General features: G+C 41.0%; 1 protein-coding gene and 1 long non-coding RNA gene across 3 annotated transcripts; one reads left to right on the top strand and one right to left on the bottom strand.

Annotated features, from left to right (window-relative positions):
- The first annotated feature begins 23 nt into the window (after positions 1-23).
- Positions 24-9,905, top strand: BCAS2 (BCAS2 pre-mRNA processing factor). 2 transcript variants are annotated; one of them, XM_045478735.1, is made up of 7 exons: positions 36-172; positions 281-373; positions 3,066-3,136; positions 5,019-5,180; positions 6,910-6,960; positions 8,323-8,403; positions 9,392-9,905. In XM_045478735.1, exons 1-7 carry the CDS (start codon positions 80-82, stop codon positions 9,516-9,518), a joined length of 678 nt encoding a protein of 225 aa, XP_045334691.1. In that variant the 5' UTR covers positions 36-79; the 3' UTR covers positions 9,519-9,905. The 2 variants fall into 2 exon arrangements, with proteins under 2 accessions (XP_045334692.1, XP_045334691.1); XM_045478736.1 differs by lacking the exon at positions 6,910-6,960 and having other exon boundaries at positions 24-172; positions 9,392-9,696.
- Positions 9,669-18,824, bottom strand: LOC123598497. Its single transcript, XR_006712651.1, has 2 exons — positions 18,116-18,824; positions 9,669-10,374 (listed from the first exon to the last, which is right to left on the bottom strand). It is a non-coding gene; the product is annotated as an uncharacterized LOC123598497 (long non-coding RNA).
- Positions 18,825-19,693: the final 869 nt, after the last annotated feature.

The raw sequence follows: 19,693 nt of genomic DNA, 5'->3' as shown, positions 1-19,693 counted from the left end.
GTATTACGTCATGGCGAGCGCAGGCGTAATGAACGTTCCTGAGTCTGCGCAGACTCAGAAAATTTCGGCAAGCCTAAGAATGGCGGGCACGGGTTTAGTCGCCGGAGAGGTTGTGGTAGACGCGCTGCCGTATTTTGACCAAGGTTACGAAGCGCCCGGTGTGCGGGAAGCGGTAAGTTCGCGCTGTCGGTGTAGCTGAATCAGCGCTGTCTAGCCCTTGGTGCTGAAAAGGCACCTTGCAAGTTGCTATCTCTGTCCTGGCCCCTGTTCTCGTTTCTAGGCTGCAGCGCTGGTGGAGGAGGAAACCCGCAGATACCGACCTACTAAAAACTACCTGAGCTACCTGACAGCCCCGGATTATTCTGCTTTTGAGGCAAGTGTGAAGTCTTGAGTGCTGTGAATATTTTGAGAATTCTAGCCACAGAAAAGTGAATTTTAAATGCCAGCTTTAACTATTGCTTGTTTAGCTATTACTTTATTGTGTACGTGTTATCGGTCCATTGAAAACAGCTAGATAAACGTTTTCCATCTTTCTTATTCTGAGACCCGCTGAAGGACTTTCTGGGGCTTCGCGATCTAACAATGCAAAAAATAGCGTGTACGTTTTTCAGACATTGGCTCCTTGGCGTAAATTTTCAAAGGTATGCTCTACTCGCAGAGGTCTACACTGAAACGAGTAGGCATTTTTAATGTATATAAGCCTAATTACTTAGGCTCCTGAGAACCACTAGAGGGCGGCCTTTGTATCACAGCCTAGATATTTACCGGACATATGCGAATGACTGAAGTGACAAACCGTATAGAAATAAAATGCTACTTAAATATTTAGCCCAGAAGTGCACCCAAGATACTACTTAGGGTGTAATCAGCTAAATGTAATGTGAAGCATTACTTCTAAATTAATAGATTCTGTTAGGCATTTAAGTATATACATATTTGAGTTTTTACCCCCCATTATAGGTAACCATATATTTAATGAAAGAATTCTGTTATGAAACGCAGGGCCCCTGAGTGGTTCAGTCGTCTGAGAATCCGATTCTTGATTTCAGTTCAGGTCATGATCGCAGGTCATGGGATCTAGCTCCTGGTGGGACTCCTTGCTAAGGACGGAGCCTGCTTAAGATCCTCTGTCCCTGTCCCCCTTCCCCATGCACGTAAGCGTGCATTTTCTCTCTCTCTCTCTCTCTAACAAAAAATGCAGTATTTATATTGAAGTAATGTGGGGGGGGGGGAGTTGTTTAAGTTTTAAATAGAGAGAGGTGCTCCTGTGATATGTTATTTTCCCATGCATTTTCTAAATGTTACCCAAATATATAATGTTGCTACCCAAATATAGATGGTACCACACTAAGAACTAAGTACAGGGGTGCCTGGGTGGCTCAGTCAGTTAAGCACTGACTTCGGCTTGGGTCATGTTCTCAAAGATCGTGGGTTCGAGCCCTGCACTGGGCTCTGTTTTGACAGCTGGGAGCCTGGATCCTGCTTCAGATTCTGTCTCCATCTCTCTGCCCCTCCCCCGCTCACGATCAGTCTCTCTCTCAAAAATAAAATAAACATTTAAAATATTTACAAAAAAGAACTAAGTACAGTAATGCTTCCTTATTAGATTGGCTCTTGAAAATTTCAGATAACTTGACCCAGTTTTCCTTTCAGCTCTCTCAAATACAACAGATGCCTCCTTTTGTTATAATTAGTATACTGATTATTTAACCCTTTTTTATAAATAGGAATTAATAACGTACAAGGCTCCCCATCTCAGTCCTAAAAACAACCCTGTGAACTATATAACTATGTTTATTATCCTAATTTTTTAAATGGGAAAACTACAGCTTAGGGAAGCTAATTTGCCTAAGACTTTAACCACTCCTCAAACTGCTTTTGAAACTGCTCTTCCCAGGTGCCTGGCTGGCTTGGTTGGTAGAGCATATGACTCTTGATTTCTGGGTTGTAAGTTTGAGCCCCACATTTTTACTTAAAAATAAAATCTTTAAGGAGCCCCTGGGTGGCTCAGTTGGTTAAGTGCCCGATTGTTGATTTCGACTCAGGTCACGATCTCACAGTTTGTGGGTTTGAGCTGATGGTGTGGAGCCTGCTTAGGATTCTGTCTCCTTCTCTCTCTGCCCTGCTCACTCGCTCGCTCGCTCCCTCACTAAATAAATAAATAAATAAATAAATAAATAAATTTTCTTGGAAGAAAGAAAGAAAGCTCTTGAGTTAATTCATTAAACAATTATTTATGGGAAAAAAAACCTATTTATGAAAGTCTATTCTATGCTAGGAATTGGATAGCTGAAATACTACTATAAATGAATACCTAAGCCGTTCTTTATACTCAGGCCAGGAAATGTGCAGAACAGAAATGGAATAGGATATTGACCAAAACATTGGACCTCAAGGAGTGGAGCTCTACCATAGCTCCCAGCTATCCTTTTTTAATTGCACAATTGTTAGAACAGATAGCAGAACCGGTTTCTTTTTACCTTTCCCCATTTCTCATTCTTTGAAAAGAGTAAAGTATGAAAATGGCAGCCAAGACCAAAAAGAAAGTATGGGTTTAGGCTCATAGCCCTAAAGCAAAAGCAAATTTTTTCATGTCCAAGTCCTTTCCTCCACCCCCCCCCCCACCACCCCCTACCCCCAACCCTGTGAATACTTAGATCACCACTGGCTTCACTATACAGTCAACTGATAAGTTAAAAACAAACGATAATCATGTCCTATCTCCACCTCAGAACACTTAAATGGGAGTGGGAGAGGGGTAAGATGTGACTGGGATTGAAATTGTTTTCAAAGCTCCCAGCTGATTATTATGTGCTGCTGGAACTGAGAACCACTGGTTGAGGATTTATCCTTTTCTCTGTGGGTCCCTTTACATATGAAGTATGTGGTCTCCTGACCCTTGAGAGCATTTAACCCAGAGAAGGCTTGGTGGGAAGGGAAATGATCCATATTAATGGATAGCATAAAGGACAAATATTTAAGCAGGTTAGATTTATTATTTGTTTGGCGGTTATTAGTTGCAATTTGTCAATATGATTTTGGAAATAATTCTTTCTCCAAATCAGACCGACATAATGAGAAATGAATTTGAAAGACTGGCTGCTCGACAACCAATAGAATTACTCAGTATGAAACGGTAAGTTCTACTTCTGGGTTCAGCTGGACCTAAATCATTGTTCAGTTTTAAGTTACTAGTAAAACTGCTGTAGCTCTGCTAAAATGTTGCAAAGAAAAAATTCCTATCTGATTTTATATATTTATATTTTTTCATGTAATAGTGGGTTTTATAATTCTGTGTTAATGTTCAGATATATTTTTGCACTGTTATTTAAAAATGAAAAACATTTTAGGGGCGCCTGGGTGGCTCAGTTAGTTAAGCGGTCGTGAGTGCAAGCCCACATCAAATTCTTTTCTGTCAGCACAGAGCCTGCTTCAGATCCTCTGTCCTCTCTCTCTGCCCTCCCCCGTGCATGCTCTCTCTCATTCTCAAAAATAAATAAAGATTAAAAAAGAAATACAAACTGCTGTATTTTAAAATCCAACAACAGAGGAATGGTGTGAATTGTAATGAGGTTCATGTTTTTAAAATTTTTCAAGGACATGTTCCTAGTTAGATCTCTAGTTCTTTGCTCATAACATATCTGGGTGAAACCATGTTAATGGCTTATAATGATTCCTGCTTCACTCTTACACAAGGCAGCATTAGTAAACAGAGTGCTAGGATAGTTTGACTTTGGTTCCACTCTCTTCCCTCCCCTGTCACTTTATTTCAAAATTGCTTCTCTCTCAAGGGTGAAAAACCCAAACTTCCTTTGTTACTTTTTCTAAAATGAACAGTTGGATTGCTTAACATCTGAGATCCCTGTTGACTTTAAGATCACTCTGGAATTGTGAGAACTGTGAAGTAATCTGTCACAGGCCAGTCCTTTGAGAAAGGGCCACATGCACGGTAGGTTCATCCTCTCAACATATGTGTAGATTAGAAGAGGGATTTGAGTCTGTAGAACCAGAAGACTATATTGCTTCTTCTCTTGTGTTCCATTTCCTGTCTATCCTGAGTGATAAAGGCAGAATAAGTTCCAGAATTCCTCACTTCTTCTCTTCCCAGGTCCTTCTGCTCTATAGATATTCAGGACAGTAACTCCTTTATGGCAGTATGTCTTAAAGCCTTAGACCCATTAAACAGTGGATTGTGAATAAAACTTAATAAGATATCACAGCGTTTTTTAAAGGAAATAGATTAGGGGTGCCTGGGTGCCTTAGTTGGTTAAGTGTCCAACTCTTGGTTTTGGCTCAGGTCATGATCTCATGGTTTGTGGGATCGAGCACAGAGCCTGCTTGGGATTCTCTCTCTCCCTCTCTCTTTGCCCCTCCCTCCACTCACACACGCTCTTTTTTTCATAGGAACAATTTGGGGTTTTTACAGTAGCTAGTCAAAATATTAAAATGGAAATTAAAACTTCATCTGTAGTAACTCATCAGTAACAAGCTGAGATTTATGAAGAGTATTTATTGGCTATGTCGGCAGTGTTGAAGGAATGTGTAGTGTAGAGAGAGAATAGAGTTAGGTCCAAATGCAAAGAATTAAAGATCTCTCTTCCATTTTTTTCTTTAGAGCGGTGTGGGTATGTGGGTGGAAAGCTGGATGAATGTAGGTGTGTTTTACAAAAATGATAGCATAGTTTTTTTCGTATCCTATTTTTTTCTCTTAATATTATAAACGTGTTAATGTTTCAGATATTCTTTAGTAGCATTCAGTAACTAGTATAACAGTCATATAACTATGAACGTACTCTAGTTTATTGAATCACTTCATGTTGAAGTAAACCGCTTTTTTTGTTTCTGTATATAATGAATGTTAAATCTTATTTGTGAATGAATTGTTTCTTAGGATGAATAGGTTTCTTATTACCGCACAGTCTACGTCTTCAATCTTCTGTAGATTTTACATTGTGCATAGGCCTGTGAAGCATTCTATTGGGAGGAAAGGTAAAGATTTTATTGTTGTTTAATTTCAGATATGAACTTCCAGCCCCTTCCTCAGGTCAGAAAAATGACATTACTGCATGGCAAGAATGTGTAAACAATTCTATGGCACAGTTAGAGCATCAAGCGGTTCGAATCGAGAATCTGGAACTAATGTCACAGCATGGATGCAATGCCTGGAAAGTATATAATGAGTAAGAAGTTTTTTGTTTTTATAAACCCATCCTACCCACAGCTTTGGTGTTTTTTTTTTTTTTTTAAAGTGGGGGTGGGTAGGGCGCCTGGGTGGCTCAGTCGGTTAAGTGTCTGACTTCAGCCAGGTCATGATCTCACGGTTCATGAGTTCGAGCCCCACATCGGGCTCCGTGCTGACAGCTCAAAGCCTGGAGCCTGCTTCAGATTCTCTGTCTCCCTCTCTCTCTCTGTCCCTCCCTGACTTGTGTTCTGTCTCTTTCTCTCACTCCTTCAAAAATAAATAAACATTAAGAAAAAAAAAATTTTTTTAATCACTTCAAAGAAAGATAAGCCTGGGGAGTCACAGCTGTTTGAAGACTGACTCTTGAGAGAATTGCAGTTAATAGGGGAAAAAAAAAAGTAGAGAAAGAAGAATATTTGAGTCACTAAAGCCAAGAAACAATATTGGATCTAGAGCAAGAGAATAGTAGGGCCAGTGTGGTTCAAATGGACCCTAAAGGTGATTCTCTACTGCATTGAGGAAATTGATAGGGCTATGTGAATTATATCTCAATAAAGCTTTATTTAAAAGGTGTGGAGAGGGGCGCCTGGGTGGCGCAGTCGGTTAAGCGTCCGACTTCAGCCAGGTCACGATCTCGCGGTCCGTGAGTTCGAGCCCCGCGTCAGGCTCTGGGCTGATGGCTCAGAGCCTGGAGCCTGTTTCCGATTCTGTGTCTCCCTCTCTCTCTGCCCCTCCCCCGTTCATGCTCTGTCTCTCTCTGTCCCAAAAAAAATAAATGTTGAAAAAAAAAAAAATTAAATAAAAAATAAAAGGTGTGGAGGGGTGTTGGCGACTGCCCTTGAATCACTTCTCTCGGTCACCCCGGGTGGCTTAGTCGGTTAAGTGTCAGCTCTGGTCAGGTCACAGTCTCACAGCTCATGAGTTCCAGCCCCACATAGGGCTCTCTGCTGATGGTGCAGAGCCTGGTTTGGATTCTCTTTCTCTTTCTGTCCTCCTCCCCACCCCCCACCCCCCACCCCCCACCCCCGCCCCGCCGCTTGTGTGCATGTGTGTGCGCGCTCTCTCTCTCTCTCTCTCTCTCAAAAACAAATAAATAAACACTTAAATTTTTTTTAATCACTTCTCTCAGGATGATAGTTGCATGCTACTGTATATTGCTCAGCTTTTTTGCTGTGCTAGTGAGAGCCGACTTGCACAAAATCTAAATCTGCAGCCTTCCATGACAGTTTCGTCTTCTCCCTCTAGTTAGCAATAGATGGGAGGGGAGAATGAAATGATAAATGTGGGTACAGAAATAGGGAGATAATAGGGATTTGAATGAACACAGTCGTGAGTTATTTTCCATTCTCTCCATGGAAAATAATGATAGTTTAAGAAGTGACCTAACTATATGAAATCACGGTATCAGTAAACTGGTTGGTCTTGAGACATTAAAAGACCTGAAGTGGAATTCAGCTGACACTTCTCTATGTTACCTTGACCAAGTTACTTAATCTTTCTAAGCTTAATGTCCTCACATGTGAGATAGGGGTAATCATACCTACCTCAAAGAATTCTTAGGAGAATTAAATTAGCTAATAGTTACATATAGAGTGTCTAATGTGGTGTTTGGCACAGAGCTCAATAGCAGAAGAACTTGAACTTGTATCAACTAGATAGTTCACTTTTAGTTGGTATTATTACATTTTAATGTATATTAATCTGGTTTTCCTCTTTTCCTTCCTTAGAAATCTAGTTCATATGATTGAACATGCACAGAAAGAGCTCCAGAAGTTAAGGCAAGTTTGTTTTTCCTTTTACTTTTTTTTCCTATTTATTTATTTAAGTTTATTATTTTTTTTAAATGTTTATTTTTGAGAGAGAGTGCGTGCAAGCGGGGGGAGGGGCAGAGAGAGAAGGAGACAGAGGATCTGAAGAGTGCTCTGTGCTGACAGCAGAGAGCCCGATGCGGGGCTCAGACTCACCAACCGTGAGATCATGACCTGAGCCAAAGTCGGATGCTTAACCAACTGAGCCACCCAGGTGCCCCTTGAGATTTTATTTTCAAGTAATGTCTACATCCAGCGTAGAGGTCGAACTCACAACTCAGGATCATGCGAGATCACGAGTCACATGTTCTTCTGACTAAACCAGCAGGTTCCCTTATTTTCCTCTTACTTTAAAGTTTAGGTGAATCCTTATTAAACAGACTGAGAAGAAAAAAGGGACCCATGGACTGTAGTCATACGACAGTAGTACTAGATGATCTATGTGTCCAGCATCCAGTGCTGGGTTTGCCTTACTAGAGCAAAGAAGAAGTAGACTTGAGATCTGAAAACATCTCTACCAAGTCATTTGCAATTTGCAAATCTGCAAACATTGAAAAGGCACTTTTAGAAGGAGAAAATGTTGTAGCAGAACATGTATAATCTGACTTATGTAAAAAAAATTCATCTTGGGGCATCTGGAGTAGAGCATGCAACTCTTGATTTTGGGGTCATGAGTTCAAGCCCCATGTTGGGCATAGAGGTTACTTTAAAAAAAATTAATCTCGGGGCGCCTGGGTGGCGCAGTCGGTTAAGCGTCCGACTTCAGCCAGGTCACGATCTCGCGGTCTGGGAGTTCGAGCCCCGCATCAGGCTCTGGGCTGATGGCTCAGAGACTGGAGCCTGTTTCTGATTCTGTGTCTCCCTCTCTCTCTGCCCCTCCCCCGTTCATGCTCTGTCTCTCTCTGTCCCAAAAATAAATAAACGTTGAAAAAAAAAAAAAATTTAAAAAAAATTAATCTCTTCTTGCACATATACATGTAGAAAAGAGTTTGGAAAGAGAGGGAGAGGGAGGGAGGGAGAAAAGGGAGAAAGAAAGACTTTGGAAAAACACCCACCAAAAACTGAACAGCAGTTAGTTAGAAGGAGAGGCACATGGGAGGAGGGACTTCTGCTCTTTAATCTATGTGTATGTGTACTACATGCTTAATTTTTCATGATGAGCACGTTTTATGAAATTTGTAATTGAAAAATAGGTAATTCTTGGGGTTAGTCTATTACTGTATCTGTCCCTCTCAAGGAATTAAAGATGTTATATTACGTTGATTATAGATTTTCTGTTGATTTTCGTCTTATATTAAAATGTAGGTGGGTCATATAAATAATATTTTACAGGAAACATATTCAAGATTTAAACTGGCAGCGAAAGAACATGCAGCTCACAGCTGGATCCAAATTAAGGGAAATGGAGTCAACGTGCGTATCTTCAGTTCCATCATCTTTTAAATCACTTAGCACATTTTAAGATCCAGATTTAATAATGTGATTCAACACTATTCAAATGCAATGCCACAGGTGTCAAACAAATGCTGTTTTCTGAATCCCGCTCTTCACTGCCTCTGCCTGTCTCTTGATATGTGGGCTTGGAAGGCACAGAGAGGGGCGGGACCACTGCTGCTTGCTTCTGGTCTCAGAACCAGGGTTTCTGCTCTGAAAAGGATTCTACTTCTACTCCTCTTAAAAGGAAAAACACCTATTTTTTAACTCATGAGGGAGGGAGGTTTCATACTTTGATAATTTGTTTCCACTTTTTTCCCTGTGTTCATTTTTTTACTTTTAAAATGTTCTTCATATACACTGATAAATTTATATAAGTCCCTAAATATAATCAGGAATTTTTGTATCATTTCTCTTTTTTGCTTTGTATTTCCCTTCTCCCTTCCCCGCCCATCATTCTCCTTGTTCCACCTTCTCCTCCCCCTCCATGTACCCCGTGTTATCGGTCTACTCATCTTTTCACATTTTTCTTCAAGCTAATAGAATCTCCCAAATATACATGTGTGTTTCTTTTTATTTGTCATAGAGATTTTTTTTCTGTGGGATTATTTCTTATTCTAGAAATTCCTCCATTTTTAACTATTGCCTCTGCCCTGTTTTCTCTCCGTTTTATTTAATCCCATTAAATATTATCTTCCATCACCTTGTCTTGTCTCTTCAACCATTTCTGATTTGCTTTAAAAATTTTTATTTTGAAATAATCGTAGATTCACATTCAGTTGTAAGAAATATTACAGCTAGACTTTATGTACCCTTTATCCACTTTCCCCCAGTTGTGCCTTAGTTTTTTAAAATGGAAAGTTAAAATGGTTTACAATATGACCCTGAAAGAAAACATATATGATAAAATCTTGTAAGAGAAATTCTATATTAAGTAGTTTTTCCTTTTTTTTTTTAACTTGTTTAGTTGGGTATCCCTCGTCAGCAAGAATTATGAGATTGAAAGGACTATCGTGCAATTAGAAAATGAAATCTTTCAAATGAAGCAGCAACATGGAGAGGCAAACAAAGAAAACATCCGGCAAGACTTCTAAAGAGACAGATGAATTTGATGGGTAGAAAGGAAGGCAGACTGGGCTTTCACAGGAAATCAGGCATCTGAGCTGTGAAGGAGAACAGCATCTTAAGGAAATCATCAGTGGTTAAATGTTTACTGTAGAGTGTGGACTGTTATATTTGTACGATTTAGCAGAATAAAAGCTTTCAGCTTGGTGGGTTTTTCTGTTTTGTTTTTGCCATAAAAAAACAACTTTAGGCTTTCAAAATAAGTATGACTTTAGAATAATATTATAGAATTAATTTTGAACGACTGGACCAAATTTTGTATCCAAGAGATATTTATAGAAAGTTTTTAACATGTACAATCAGTTGGAAACTTTTGGTTTATATAGTTTCAAATAAAGGGTTAAGTTCTAAACAGATTTTTGATTGCCATGCAAGACTTCTGAAATACAGTGTCCATCTGTGTCGTCCGTCATTATCATCATCAGAGGTAACAATTTCATGAAGCTTTGACCCCCGTTCTAAGCACTTGAGGTAGGTGAACTAACGTGAATACAAAAATCATTTGATCCTCACAGAAACCCTAGGAAGTAGGTACTGCCGTTCCCGTACACAGACTTATAGTGGGTGCTGATGAAGAAACTTGTCGAAGTTCTATAGCTAGAAGGTCATCCAGGTGTTTGATCCAGTAGTGTAGCTCCAGAATTGTGTTCTAACCCTCCACTTGGAAGGAATTGACGAGTATAAAAGATGACTTCCTGATCCAGGAGAAAATCTTTGCGGCACATCTGCTTGCAGCCTATCCTGTAATCTCACCGCTGTTCTTTGGGTTCCAGGGTCTCCTTATCCCACGTCGAGCTGTAATGCAGCGTTGAGTTTATTGTGATTCTGAAATAAAAGGTAAACAGCAGCAAAGCCCATTATTGGAGGAGGCGGTAAGTTGGGAGTTTTAAAACAATGTTTCTCAAGTTTTTGGGTTTTTTTATTTTGAGAGCACACAAGCGTGCAAGGGAGAGGGGCAGAGAGAGAACCCCAAGCAGGCTCCACACTGCACTCACTAAAGCCTTAATGCGGGGCTCGATCTCACAAACTGAGATCATGACCTAAGAGCTCTTATCAAAAGTGGGATGCTTAACTGACTGAGCTACCCAGGCACTCCCCCCTTTTTGTTTCTTAAGTAGGCTCCACACCCAATGTGGGGCTTCAACTCATGACCCTGAGATTGAGTCGCATGCTGCACCAGTCCGTGCAGCCAGCCAAGTGCCCCAGTGTTTCTCAAGTTTTTCTTTTTTTTTTTTTTTTTTAATTTTTTTTTTCAACGTTTATTCATTTTTGGGACAGAGAGAGACAGAGCATGAACGGGGGAGGGGCAGAGAGAGAGGGAGACACAGAATCGGAAACAGGCTCCAGGCTCTGAGCCATCAGCCCAGAGCCTGACGCGGGGCTCGAACTCACGGACCGTGAGATCGTGACCTGGCTGAAGTCGGACGCCTAACCGACTGCGCCACCCAGGCGCCCCTCTCAAGTTTTTCTTAATGGTGGAGAGAGAATACATCTTGGGAGCAGAGGGTTACTGGTTTATGGTCATAACTTGAAGTGACTTGTGACACCAAATATTTCCATCTTTTATTATTTTTTTAATTATATTCTTGCTCCACTGGAAAATTCATTCCACTAATGCCTAATCCAATTTGCTTCACCTTCTCAGCCCCAAGAAATTGTATCTTCTGCTGTTCCCTGCCTGAGAGACTAGACTTTAGGTTATCCCAGTCCCTTACCACACTCCTCTGTCCAGTGGTATTCCCTTTTTCGCTATTTTGCTAGTAAATCCCAGTCTAGTATAGTGACCACCTTACAGAGCTTGTGTGTTTCCTTGGCCAAGGTGAGTTTGGTGTGCCAGGTTCAGAGTGCATTACTCCACAGAAAGCAGCTCAATGACAAATCTGTAAATTAAGATTGATAGTTCTCTTTCTCTAGATTGATCATACTCATAAAGTTTGTCCCATTAATTGAGATTCCTCTCATTCATAAATAACTACACAGAGTTTGAGGATGCCTCCAGCAAAGCTAAGAGAAAACAAGTCTGCAGGACATTGGATAAACTGAGCGAGGTCACTAGCCCCACCACTAGGTCAATATGTGAGCCAGTGAACTTACTGTTTTACAAGTCAGTTTGAATTGGATTTTTTTTATCACCACATAAACCATCCTAACTTAAGCCTTCAAGATAAAATAACCAGGTATTTTTTCCTGAAGATCGTAACACGACATGCAACAAAACACTTGATTTTTAGAGTGTTTGTCAAACAGTATACAATGCAGATTGAGATCTCTTTGGTTGTCATCCTACAAGGGAAAATAATGAGCAGAGAAAAGTGTGAGATAATTAACCCTTCTTTATCAACTTTAAGAGAAATGGAGCTTCCTAGCCCATATGAAAGACAGCTTTCAGTTACCATCAATTTCACAGACATGTTTGTAAATTGTCTTAAATATTTTAATCACAGAGGTGCCTGGCTGGCTCAGTTGGTAGAGTGTGTGACACTCGATCTTAGGGTTGTGAGTTCAAGTCCCATGTTGGGTGTAGAGATAACTTAAAATCTTTTAAAAAATTTATTTTAGTGGTGGTGCCTGGATGGCTTAGTTGGTTAAGCATCCAACTCTTTTTTAAATTTTTTTTTTTTTAACGTTTATTTTATTTTTGGGACAGAGAGAGACAAAGCATGAACGGGGGAGGGGCAGAGAGAGAGGGAGACACAGAAACAGGCTCCAGGCTCTGAGCCATCAGCCCAGAGCCCGACACGGGGCTCGAACTCCCGGACCGCGAGATCGTGACCTGGCTGAAGTCGGACGCTTAACCGACTGCGCCACCCAGGCGCCCCTAAGCATCCAACTCTTGATCTCCACTCAGGTCATGATCTCAGAGGTTCATGAGTTTGAGCCCTGCATCAGGCTACTCCCTGTCAGTGTAGAGACTGCTTGGGATTCTCTCCCTCTCTTTCCGTCCCTCCCCTGCTCATGTTCTCTCTCTTTCAGAATGAAAGAAAAAAATATATATACATATATATATATTTTTTAGGGGCACCTAAAAACTGCTGTCAGTGTGGAGTCTGCTTCTACACTTTTTTTTTATTCCTTTACTCCTCCTACCCCTCTTCCTTTCTGCCGTTCGTTCCAATCCAGTATTACTGCCACCCCAGACAAGCATTTAGGATATCTTTCACAGTTCTGGGGATTTACTGGGCTTAGGTAGAAAGTACTTAAGGATTTTCTTACAGTTGTGGTTAGAGGGTGTTCGGGACTAGTGTTTTCTCGGTAGATTCACTTGTATCTGACACATGGGCTGGGAAGAATCAAACAACTGACAGCTGACTGGGACTTTCAGGAATCCTTGGGCACCTCTCTCTCTGTCTATGTGGTTTCTCTCGCATGGAGGCTTCAGGGTAGCCAGACTTCTTACGTGACAGCTCCTCCAAAGGCATATGTCAGAGAGTCCAGCATAAGATGTATTACCTTCTATGACTTGGCCCCAGAAGTCACACTGTTACTTCTGACCTGTTGTGTTTGTTCGAAGCAAGACAGTAAAGCCAGCCCATATTCAAGGGAGAGGAATTAGATTCCATCTCAGTTGGGAATAATGTTGAATTTGTAGACATATTTGGTTTTTCTAAACTTAGACATGCTTTAATATCCCTCCCACTCCCTTTCCAACTTCAGTCCTAAAGTCATTAGATGGGGCAGAGCAAAGTAGGTACCCACAGAGAGGATGGGCCCTAAGTCCATTCTGGTGCTGTCCTGAGAAGAGGGGAAGACACACACACACACACACACACACACGGAAGGCATTGTGAAGACAGACCAAGAGAGCAACACCACGTAAAGACAGATTACAGTGATGAGTCTACAAGCCCAGGAATACCAGGGCTCCCTGGCAACCACCAGAAACTGGGAGGATGTATTCTTCCTAGAGCCTTCGGAAAGAGCATGGCCTTGCTGACACCTTGACTTCAAACTTCTAGGCCCCAGAACTTTAAGACAGTAAGTTTCTGTTGTTTTAAGACACTCAGTGTGTGGTATGTTCTCACAGCAGCCCTAGGAGAATAAAAGAGGTTATGTTACAAGAAAGAGCCACAGTTCAGTTGAAAACAGGCATTATGTCAGTGGATACACAAGGCTGTTACCCGTCACGCCATCCCCTGCTCTCGGCCCTCTCTCAGCACGAAATAGAAAGTATTTGGAGAACCTGACTAGCCCAAGAGAAAAAAACCCTGAAGCTGTTGAAATTGACAGTTTTTTAACACATGACCCAGCCAACGGGGCGCCTGGGTGGCTCAGTTGGTTGAGCATCCGACTTCGGCTCAGGTCATGATCTCAGGGTCTGTGAGTTCAAGCCCCGTGTCAGGCTCTGTGCCGACAGCTCAGAGCCTGGAGCCTGTTTCGGACTCTGTGTCTCCCTCTCTCTCTGACCCAACCCCGTCTCTCTCTCTGTCTCAAAAAAATAAATAAAGGTTAAAAAAATTAAAAAAAAAAAATGACCCAGACAAGTCACTTAGCAGTGATGCTCAACACCCCTCCCACTCCAACACATAGAGCTTTTAAAATTAGAACATGAGTGGGGAGGGCAGAGGGGAGAGAGAGAAAGAGAGAGGGGTAGAGAATCTCAAGCAGGATCAATGCTCAGCACAGAGCCTGACACAGAACTCAGTTCCACGACCCTGGGATCATGACCTGAGCCAAAATCAAGAGCTGGACGCTCAACCGACTGAGCCACCAAGGTACCCCTCACACACATAGCTTCTAATCTGTGTTTTACTTCCCCACTCTTGAATAAAAAACAATCAAGGATTACCAGATAGATAGCTAGGAAACTTCTTTATCAAGAAAGACAAGGAACAAAAACAGAAAAAACCCTGTGGGGAAATTAACAGATGGAGAAAGAAAAATAAAACCTTTTGTTTTTTAAGAACTATATCCTCAGATGGGGTGCCTGGCTGGCTTAGTCAGTAAAACACATGCCTCTTGATCGTGGGGTTATGAGTTCCAGCCCCACGTTGGGGATAGGGTTTATTAGAAAAAAAAGAAGGGGCGCCTGGGTGGCTCAGTCGGTTAAGTGTCCGACTTCGGCTCAGGTCACGATCTCGCGGTCTGTGAGTTCGAGCCCCGCGTCGGGCTCTGTGCTGACTGCTCAGAGCCTGGAGCCTGTTTCAGATTCTGTGTCTCCCTCTCTCTCTGACCCTCCCCCATTCATGCTCTGTCTCTCTCTGTCTCAAAAATAAATAAACGTAAAAAAAAAAAAAAAATTAAAGAAAAAAAAGAAAATATATCCTCAGAGAAGTAAGAAGATAAAAAACAAAAAACAAAAAACTGTTTTGTTAAGGAACACCTAGAGAACAAAACAGCTCCTAGGAATTAAAAAGCATGGTAGCAGAAATTAAAATTCAATAGCTCTGTTAGGAATGTAAAAGTTGACAAACTCTCCCAGAAAGTGTAGCCAAAAACGCAAAAATAGAAAATAGAGGGAAAAAATAAGACTAATTGGGAAGATCAATATCGAAATATTTTTGAGGTTAAAACAAAAACAAAAACAAAAAACAGAAGGAGGAAATCATCAGAAAAATAATTCAGAATTTTCCAGAACTGAATGATATGAGTTTCCAGATTTCAAGGTCCCAGAACAACAGATAAGAATAAACAAACTTCCAAGCATATTATTTATGAAGTGTCAGAACACCATGGACAAAAAAGATTCTGCAAGATCTTGGAGAGGCATATCAAGAATCGAGAATCAATAATGCTCACTAGAACAACATTTGTGGTGTCCTCCAGACCAAAGATGGGGATGGTGGTGCATTTGTTTTTGAGCTCTTTGCCATGAACCCAGGAGGGCCCTGGCAAGTATCTGGGTGTTATCTCAGGCATCCTCAAGATGATGCCAGTGAGCCATTCTTTTTTTTTTTTTTTTTTTTTTTTTTTTTTTACATTTATTTATTTTTGATCAAGAGAGACAGAGCATAAGTGGGGGAGGGGCAGAGAGAGAAGGAGACACAGAATCCAAAGCAGGCTCCAGGCTCCTAGCTGTCACCACAGAGCCCTACGCGGGGCTCCAACTCACAAACCATGAGATCATGACCTGAGCCGGAGTAGGACACTTAACCAGCCACCCAGGAGCCCATTAAGAATGGCGTGGGCCATTCTTAAATGTTTATAATAACAAAGGATATGAGGACACTTCCTGATGGAAGAGAATACAGAAACAACCTTGAAAAAAAAATCTAGAATCAAAATATCTTCAGGCTTCTCAGCATCAACTCTGGAAGCTAGAACGAAAGGAGCAGTGCCTTTAGAATTCTTAAGAAAATTTTCTAACCTATAATTCTATACCTAGTCAAATTATTAGTTAAGTTGAGGATAGAATAAAGACTTTCAGTCAAGTGAGATCTCAAAAACACCTACTACCTGCGTATCCTTTCTGAAGGAGCTGCTGGTGGATGTACTCTTCTGATTAGTGCCCTTGTGAAAAAGACCCCAGAGAGTTCCTTCCCCTCTTCTGCCATCTGACACAGTGAGAAGACGGCTGTCTTCTAAAAAAATTGTTTTTAATGTTTGTTTTATTTTTGACAGAGAGAGAGACAGAGGGGGGCAGGGGCAGAGAGAGAGGGAGACACAGAAACTGAAACAGGCTCCAGGCTCTGAGCTGTCAGTACAGAGCCCAACGTGGGGCTCAAACCCACGAACTGTGAGATCGTGACCTGAGCCGAAGTCGGACGCTTAACCGACTGAGCCACGCGGGTGCCCCAAAACGGCTGTCTTCTAGACACCTCTGCACAGAGCTAGGTGGTGCTTGCTTCTCAGTATTTATATTAATTACCTTTCATATTTCTTTATACTAGATCTTTATAGTAAGCTGAATAATGGCCCTCATGTGTTCGGATCAAAATCCCTGGAACCTGTAAATGTGTTACTTTCCTTGGCAAAGGAATTATGCAGATGTAATTTAATTAAGGTTCATGAGATGGGGAAATTATCCTGGATTAATCTGGGTGGCCCAACGTAATCCCAAGGGTTCTTACAGGAGGGAAGGTGGAGAAGTGGGAAGTCTGGAGTTGCCTTGGCTTTAGCTCCTGTTGTACAGAGGAAGCTCCTCTTTAGATGGAGAGAATAAGCCAGAAAAGACTGGGAAATCCAAGACATCAGCAGATTTGGTATCTACTGAGAGCCCACTTCCTGGTTCACAGACAGCCCGTCTTCTCAATGTGTCATCATATGGCAGAAGACGGGGGGAAACTCTCTGGGGTCTCTTTCACAAGGGCACTAATCCTGTTCCTGTTCTACCCCCCAGGACCTAATCACCTCCCAAAGGCTCCCACACCCGAATACCATCATATTGGGTATTAGATTTCAACATACGAATTTGCGGACGGGAGAGGGGACACAGATATTCAGTCTATAGCAGAAGGCAATATTTCAGCCATTGTTGAAGGCCCCTGAGAGAAAATAAACCAAACAATCTCTGGGTCTTGTTCTGGTTACGGCTTCACTGACAGCTACAAAAAGTCTATTCTGGGGAAATTAGGGAACAAGGTTGTAAGTGAATCCTGGGAAACAGAGGGCTTAGCATTGTTGGGGTTTCTGGCAAGGCTAGGATGCAGGCTAGTACTGCACACTTGGCAGGAATGTGAGATCATGACCTGAGCTAAACTCAAGAGTCAGACACTTAACTGAGTCAACCAGGTGCCCGATAAGTGTCTTTTTAAATATGTTATACAGATTCAAGATTCTCCCTATAATGTCTTTCTTACTTGGGTAGTTTTTTTTTGTTTTGAGAGAGAGAGAGAGAGAGAGAGAGAGAGAGAGAGAGAGAGAAAGCATGGGGGAGGGGCAGAGGAAGAGACAGAGAGAGAACCTTAGGCAGGCTTGAAGCCCCAGTATGGAGCTGCACGTGGGGCTCAATCTCACGACCTTGAGATCATGACATGAGCCGACATCAAGAGTCAGATGCTTAACCACTGAGCCACTGAGGTGCCCTTACTTGGTTGGATTCTTACATGTCTTTTGAGAAGGAAGGAGGGTAAACTCAGAGCATACTGTCTCAGTGACTTATTGTAGCAGGGCCACCACTTGTCCCTCTAACATATGTTATCCCCTTCTATAATAATAGAAGTTTTAGCTGGGCACATGGCTGCTCAGCTAAAAACTAATTTCCTAGTTTCCCATCCAATCATGTGCATACCCCATGTGACTAGGTTGTGTTCAGTGAGATAGGGCCTGAAGTGATGTATGCAACTTGTGAGTCATGCCCTTAATTTCCACGTTCACCAGCCAGGAATCTTACACCTGGATAGTGAGGACTTATCTAACATCACACCATAAATTACTGTCAAGCTAACATTAGAAGAAAGGGTGGCACATAGACAAGGAAAAAGGGGAACGCTGTGCTGATAGTGATGTGAACAATATGAACAATATGCTTTGTGTTTTACTTACATGATTAAATAGTCTGTCTACGCTCAGTAGCAGTAAATTTCCATTTTAATGAGATTTGGATACAACATAGCAATTCATATTCACTAAAATGAGATTTTACTCTACATTAGACACCATTAATATCAACTGCAACATTATGACTTACCTTCTGTTAAACTTTGGTTTCCCAAATCTGATTTTGTACCATCATAAAAGTATTAATTACAAGAGAAGGTCAAACCAACTGAAGAGAATAAAAACACTAGTAATATTAGTTTATATACAATTTGCTACAAATAAAAATGCCTTTTTTTTTTTTTAAGATTTTTTTTTTCAAAGTAATCTCTACACCCAATATGGGGCTTGAACTCACAACGCCGAGATCAAGAGTCACACGCTCCACTGACTGAGCCAGCCAGGTGCCCCTAGAAATGCCTTTAAAATAGTTATTAACATCTTTCTATAACGAAATTTTGTTCACGTGAATACATAATCTCATTATGCAAAACTTAGAAATGAAATGGGAAGTACTCTAATGTTCCATTATATTTCAGTAAGTGAAAAGAAATGTTTTAAATATAGTAGGAGAAGGGGAGGTGTTAAAACCCTAAGATAATTTTCTCTCTCCGAATCTTGAAAGTTTTTGGTCAAGTAATTTGGGTATGAGTTTAAGGTTACATAATTAGGACAGTTAAAAGTTCAGCTTTAGCTTTCATCAGTGTTCCCTTCCCCTACTATACAATCAAATCCTTTCAATAAGATGTGTGTACAGCTTAGAAAGTAGCTTTCTTAAACTGAATTTTGTTAATGACCGTGTATGTTAGGCTTTTGCTGACAATTGTAATTAAATTTGAACTGCTCACTAAAAATGGCCCTGAGGACATCTGCTTCGCCACCCTTCCATGTCCTCTGACTTATTTTATGTCTTGTGCTTTTCACTAAGTTTGAAGGTCTCCCCTTCAGTCCACATTGTGTTATTCTCTCCTCCTTTTAAAAAAGAAACTGCCTATTTCTTGTAGTATTCTTGTTTGACCATAGCGGGTACAAGGTCATTAAAAAGTCAAATAAATTGCTCATGCAGCAATTCATACGACCTGTCTGCTCTCCATTCAATGACATGAGAAAATGGAGATAGTTAATTTACTCTGATGTTTCACATATGGAAGAATTCTTCTGTTTTTTTTCCCAGAGGTTAAATTTAATCTCACATAGATTTTGCTTTCATTGTTCAAACTATAAAGGGTGCCCAACCCACCAGAAAAATAAAAGATGATCAACTTAGCCTGCTAAACTGTCAAAGTCACCCTGGAGACCTGCAAAGAAACAGAGTCCTACTGTATATAAAGTAGCAATTACTTTGCCACCATTAATCTCCATTTCTAACAAAAAATAAACAATAGTAGATATTGATGTACCCCATTTATTAGTCCTTTTGCATTATTTTGTTCTATAAAAAATGCAAAAAAATGAAGTGCTAGTATTACAATAGCACAGGAAAAACAGATTAGAAAATTAAAAATCATAGTAGCATAAAACAATGAAAATTGTAGTATAACTAAGGAAATTTTCTTTTTTTATATTTATTTACTTATTTTTGAAAGAGAGAGAGCGAGAGAGAGCATGAGCAGGGGAGGGGCAGAAAGAGAGGGAGACAGAATCTGAAGCAGGCTCCAGGCTCTGAGCTGTCAGCACAGAGCCCAACCGGGGCTCCAACTCATGCACTATGAGATCGTGACCTGAGCCA

The sequence above is a fragment of the Leopardus geoffroyi genome, chromosome C1 (genome assembly GCF_018350155.1).
Source record: "Leopardus geoffroyi isolate Oge1 chromosome C1, O.geoffroyi_Oge1_pat1.0, whole genome shotgun sequence".
Classification (NCBI taxonomy): domain Eukaryota; kingdom Metazoa; phylum Chordata; class Mammalia; order Carnivora; family Felidae; genus Leopardus; species Leopardus geoffroyi.
The sequence above is the reverse complement of the archived record's forward strand: the minus strand, read 5'-3'. Positions and strand labels throughout refer to the sequence as shown.

What these genes read in the sequence shown, in the direction of transcription:
- BCAS2 (XM_045478735.1), top strand. Translation starts at nt 80, where the DNA reads ATGGCGGGCACGGGTTTAGTCGCCGGAGAGGTTGTGGTAGACGCGCTG. An exon ending in GAATTACTCAGTATGAAACG is followed by an intron (nt 3,137 to 5,018) that starts GTAAGTTCTACT and finishes GTTTAATTTCAG; the next exon opens with ATATGAACTTCCAGCCCCTT. An exon ending in GCCTGGAAAGTATATAATGA is followed by an intron (nt 5,181 to 6,909) that starts GTAAGAAGTTTT and finishes TTCCTTCCTTAG; the next exon opens with AAATCTAGTTCATATGATTG.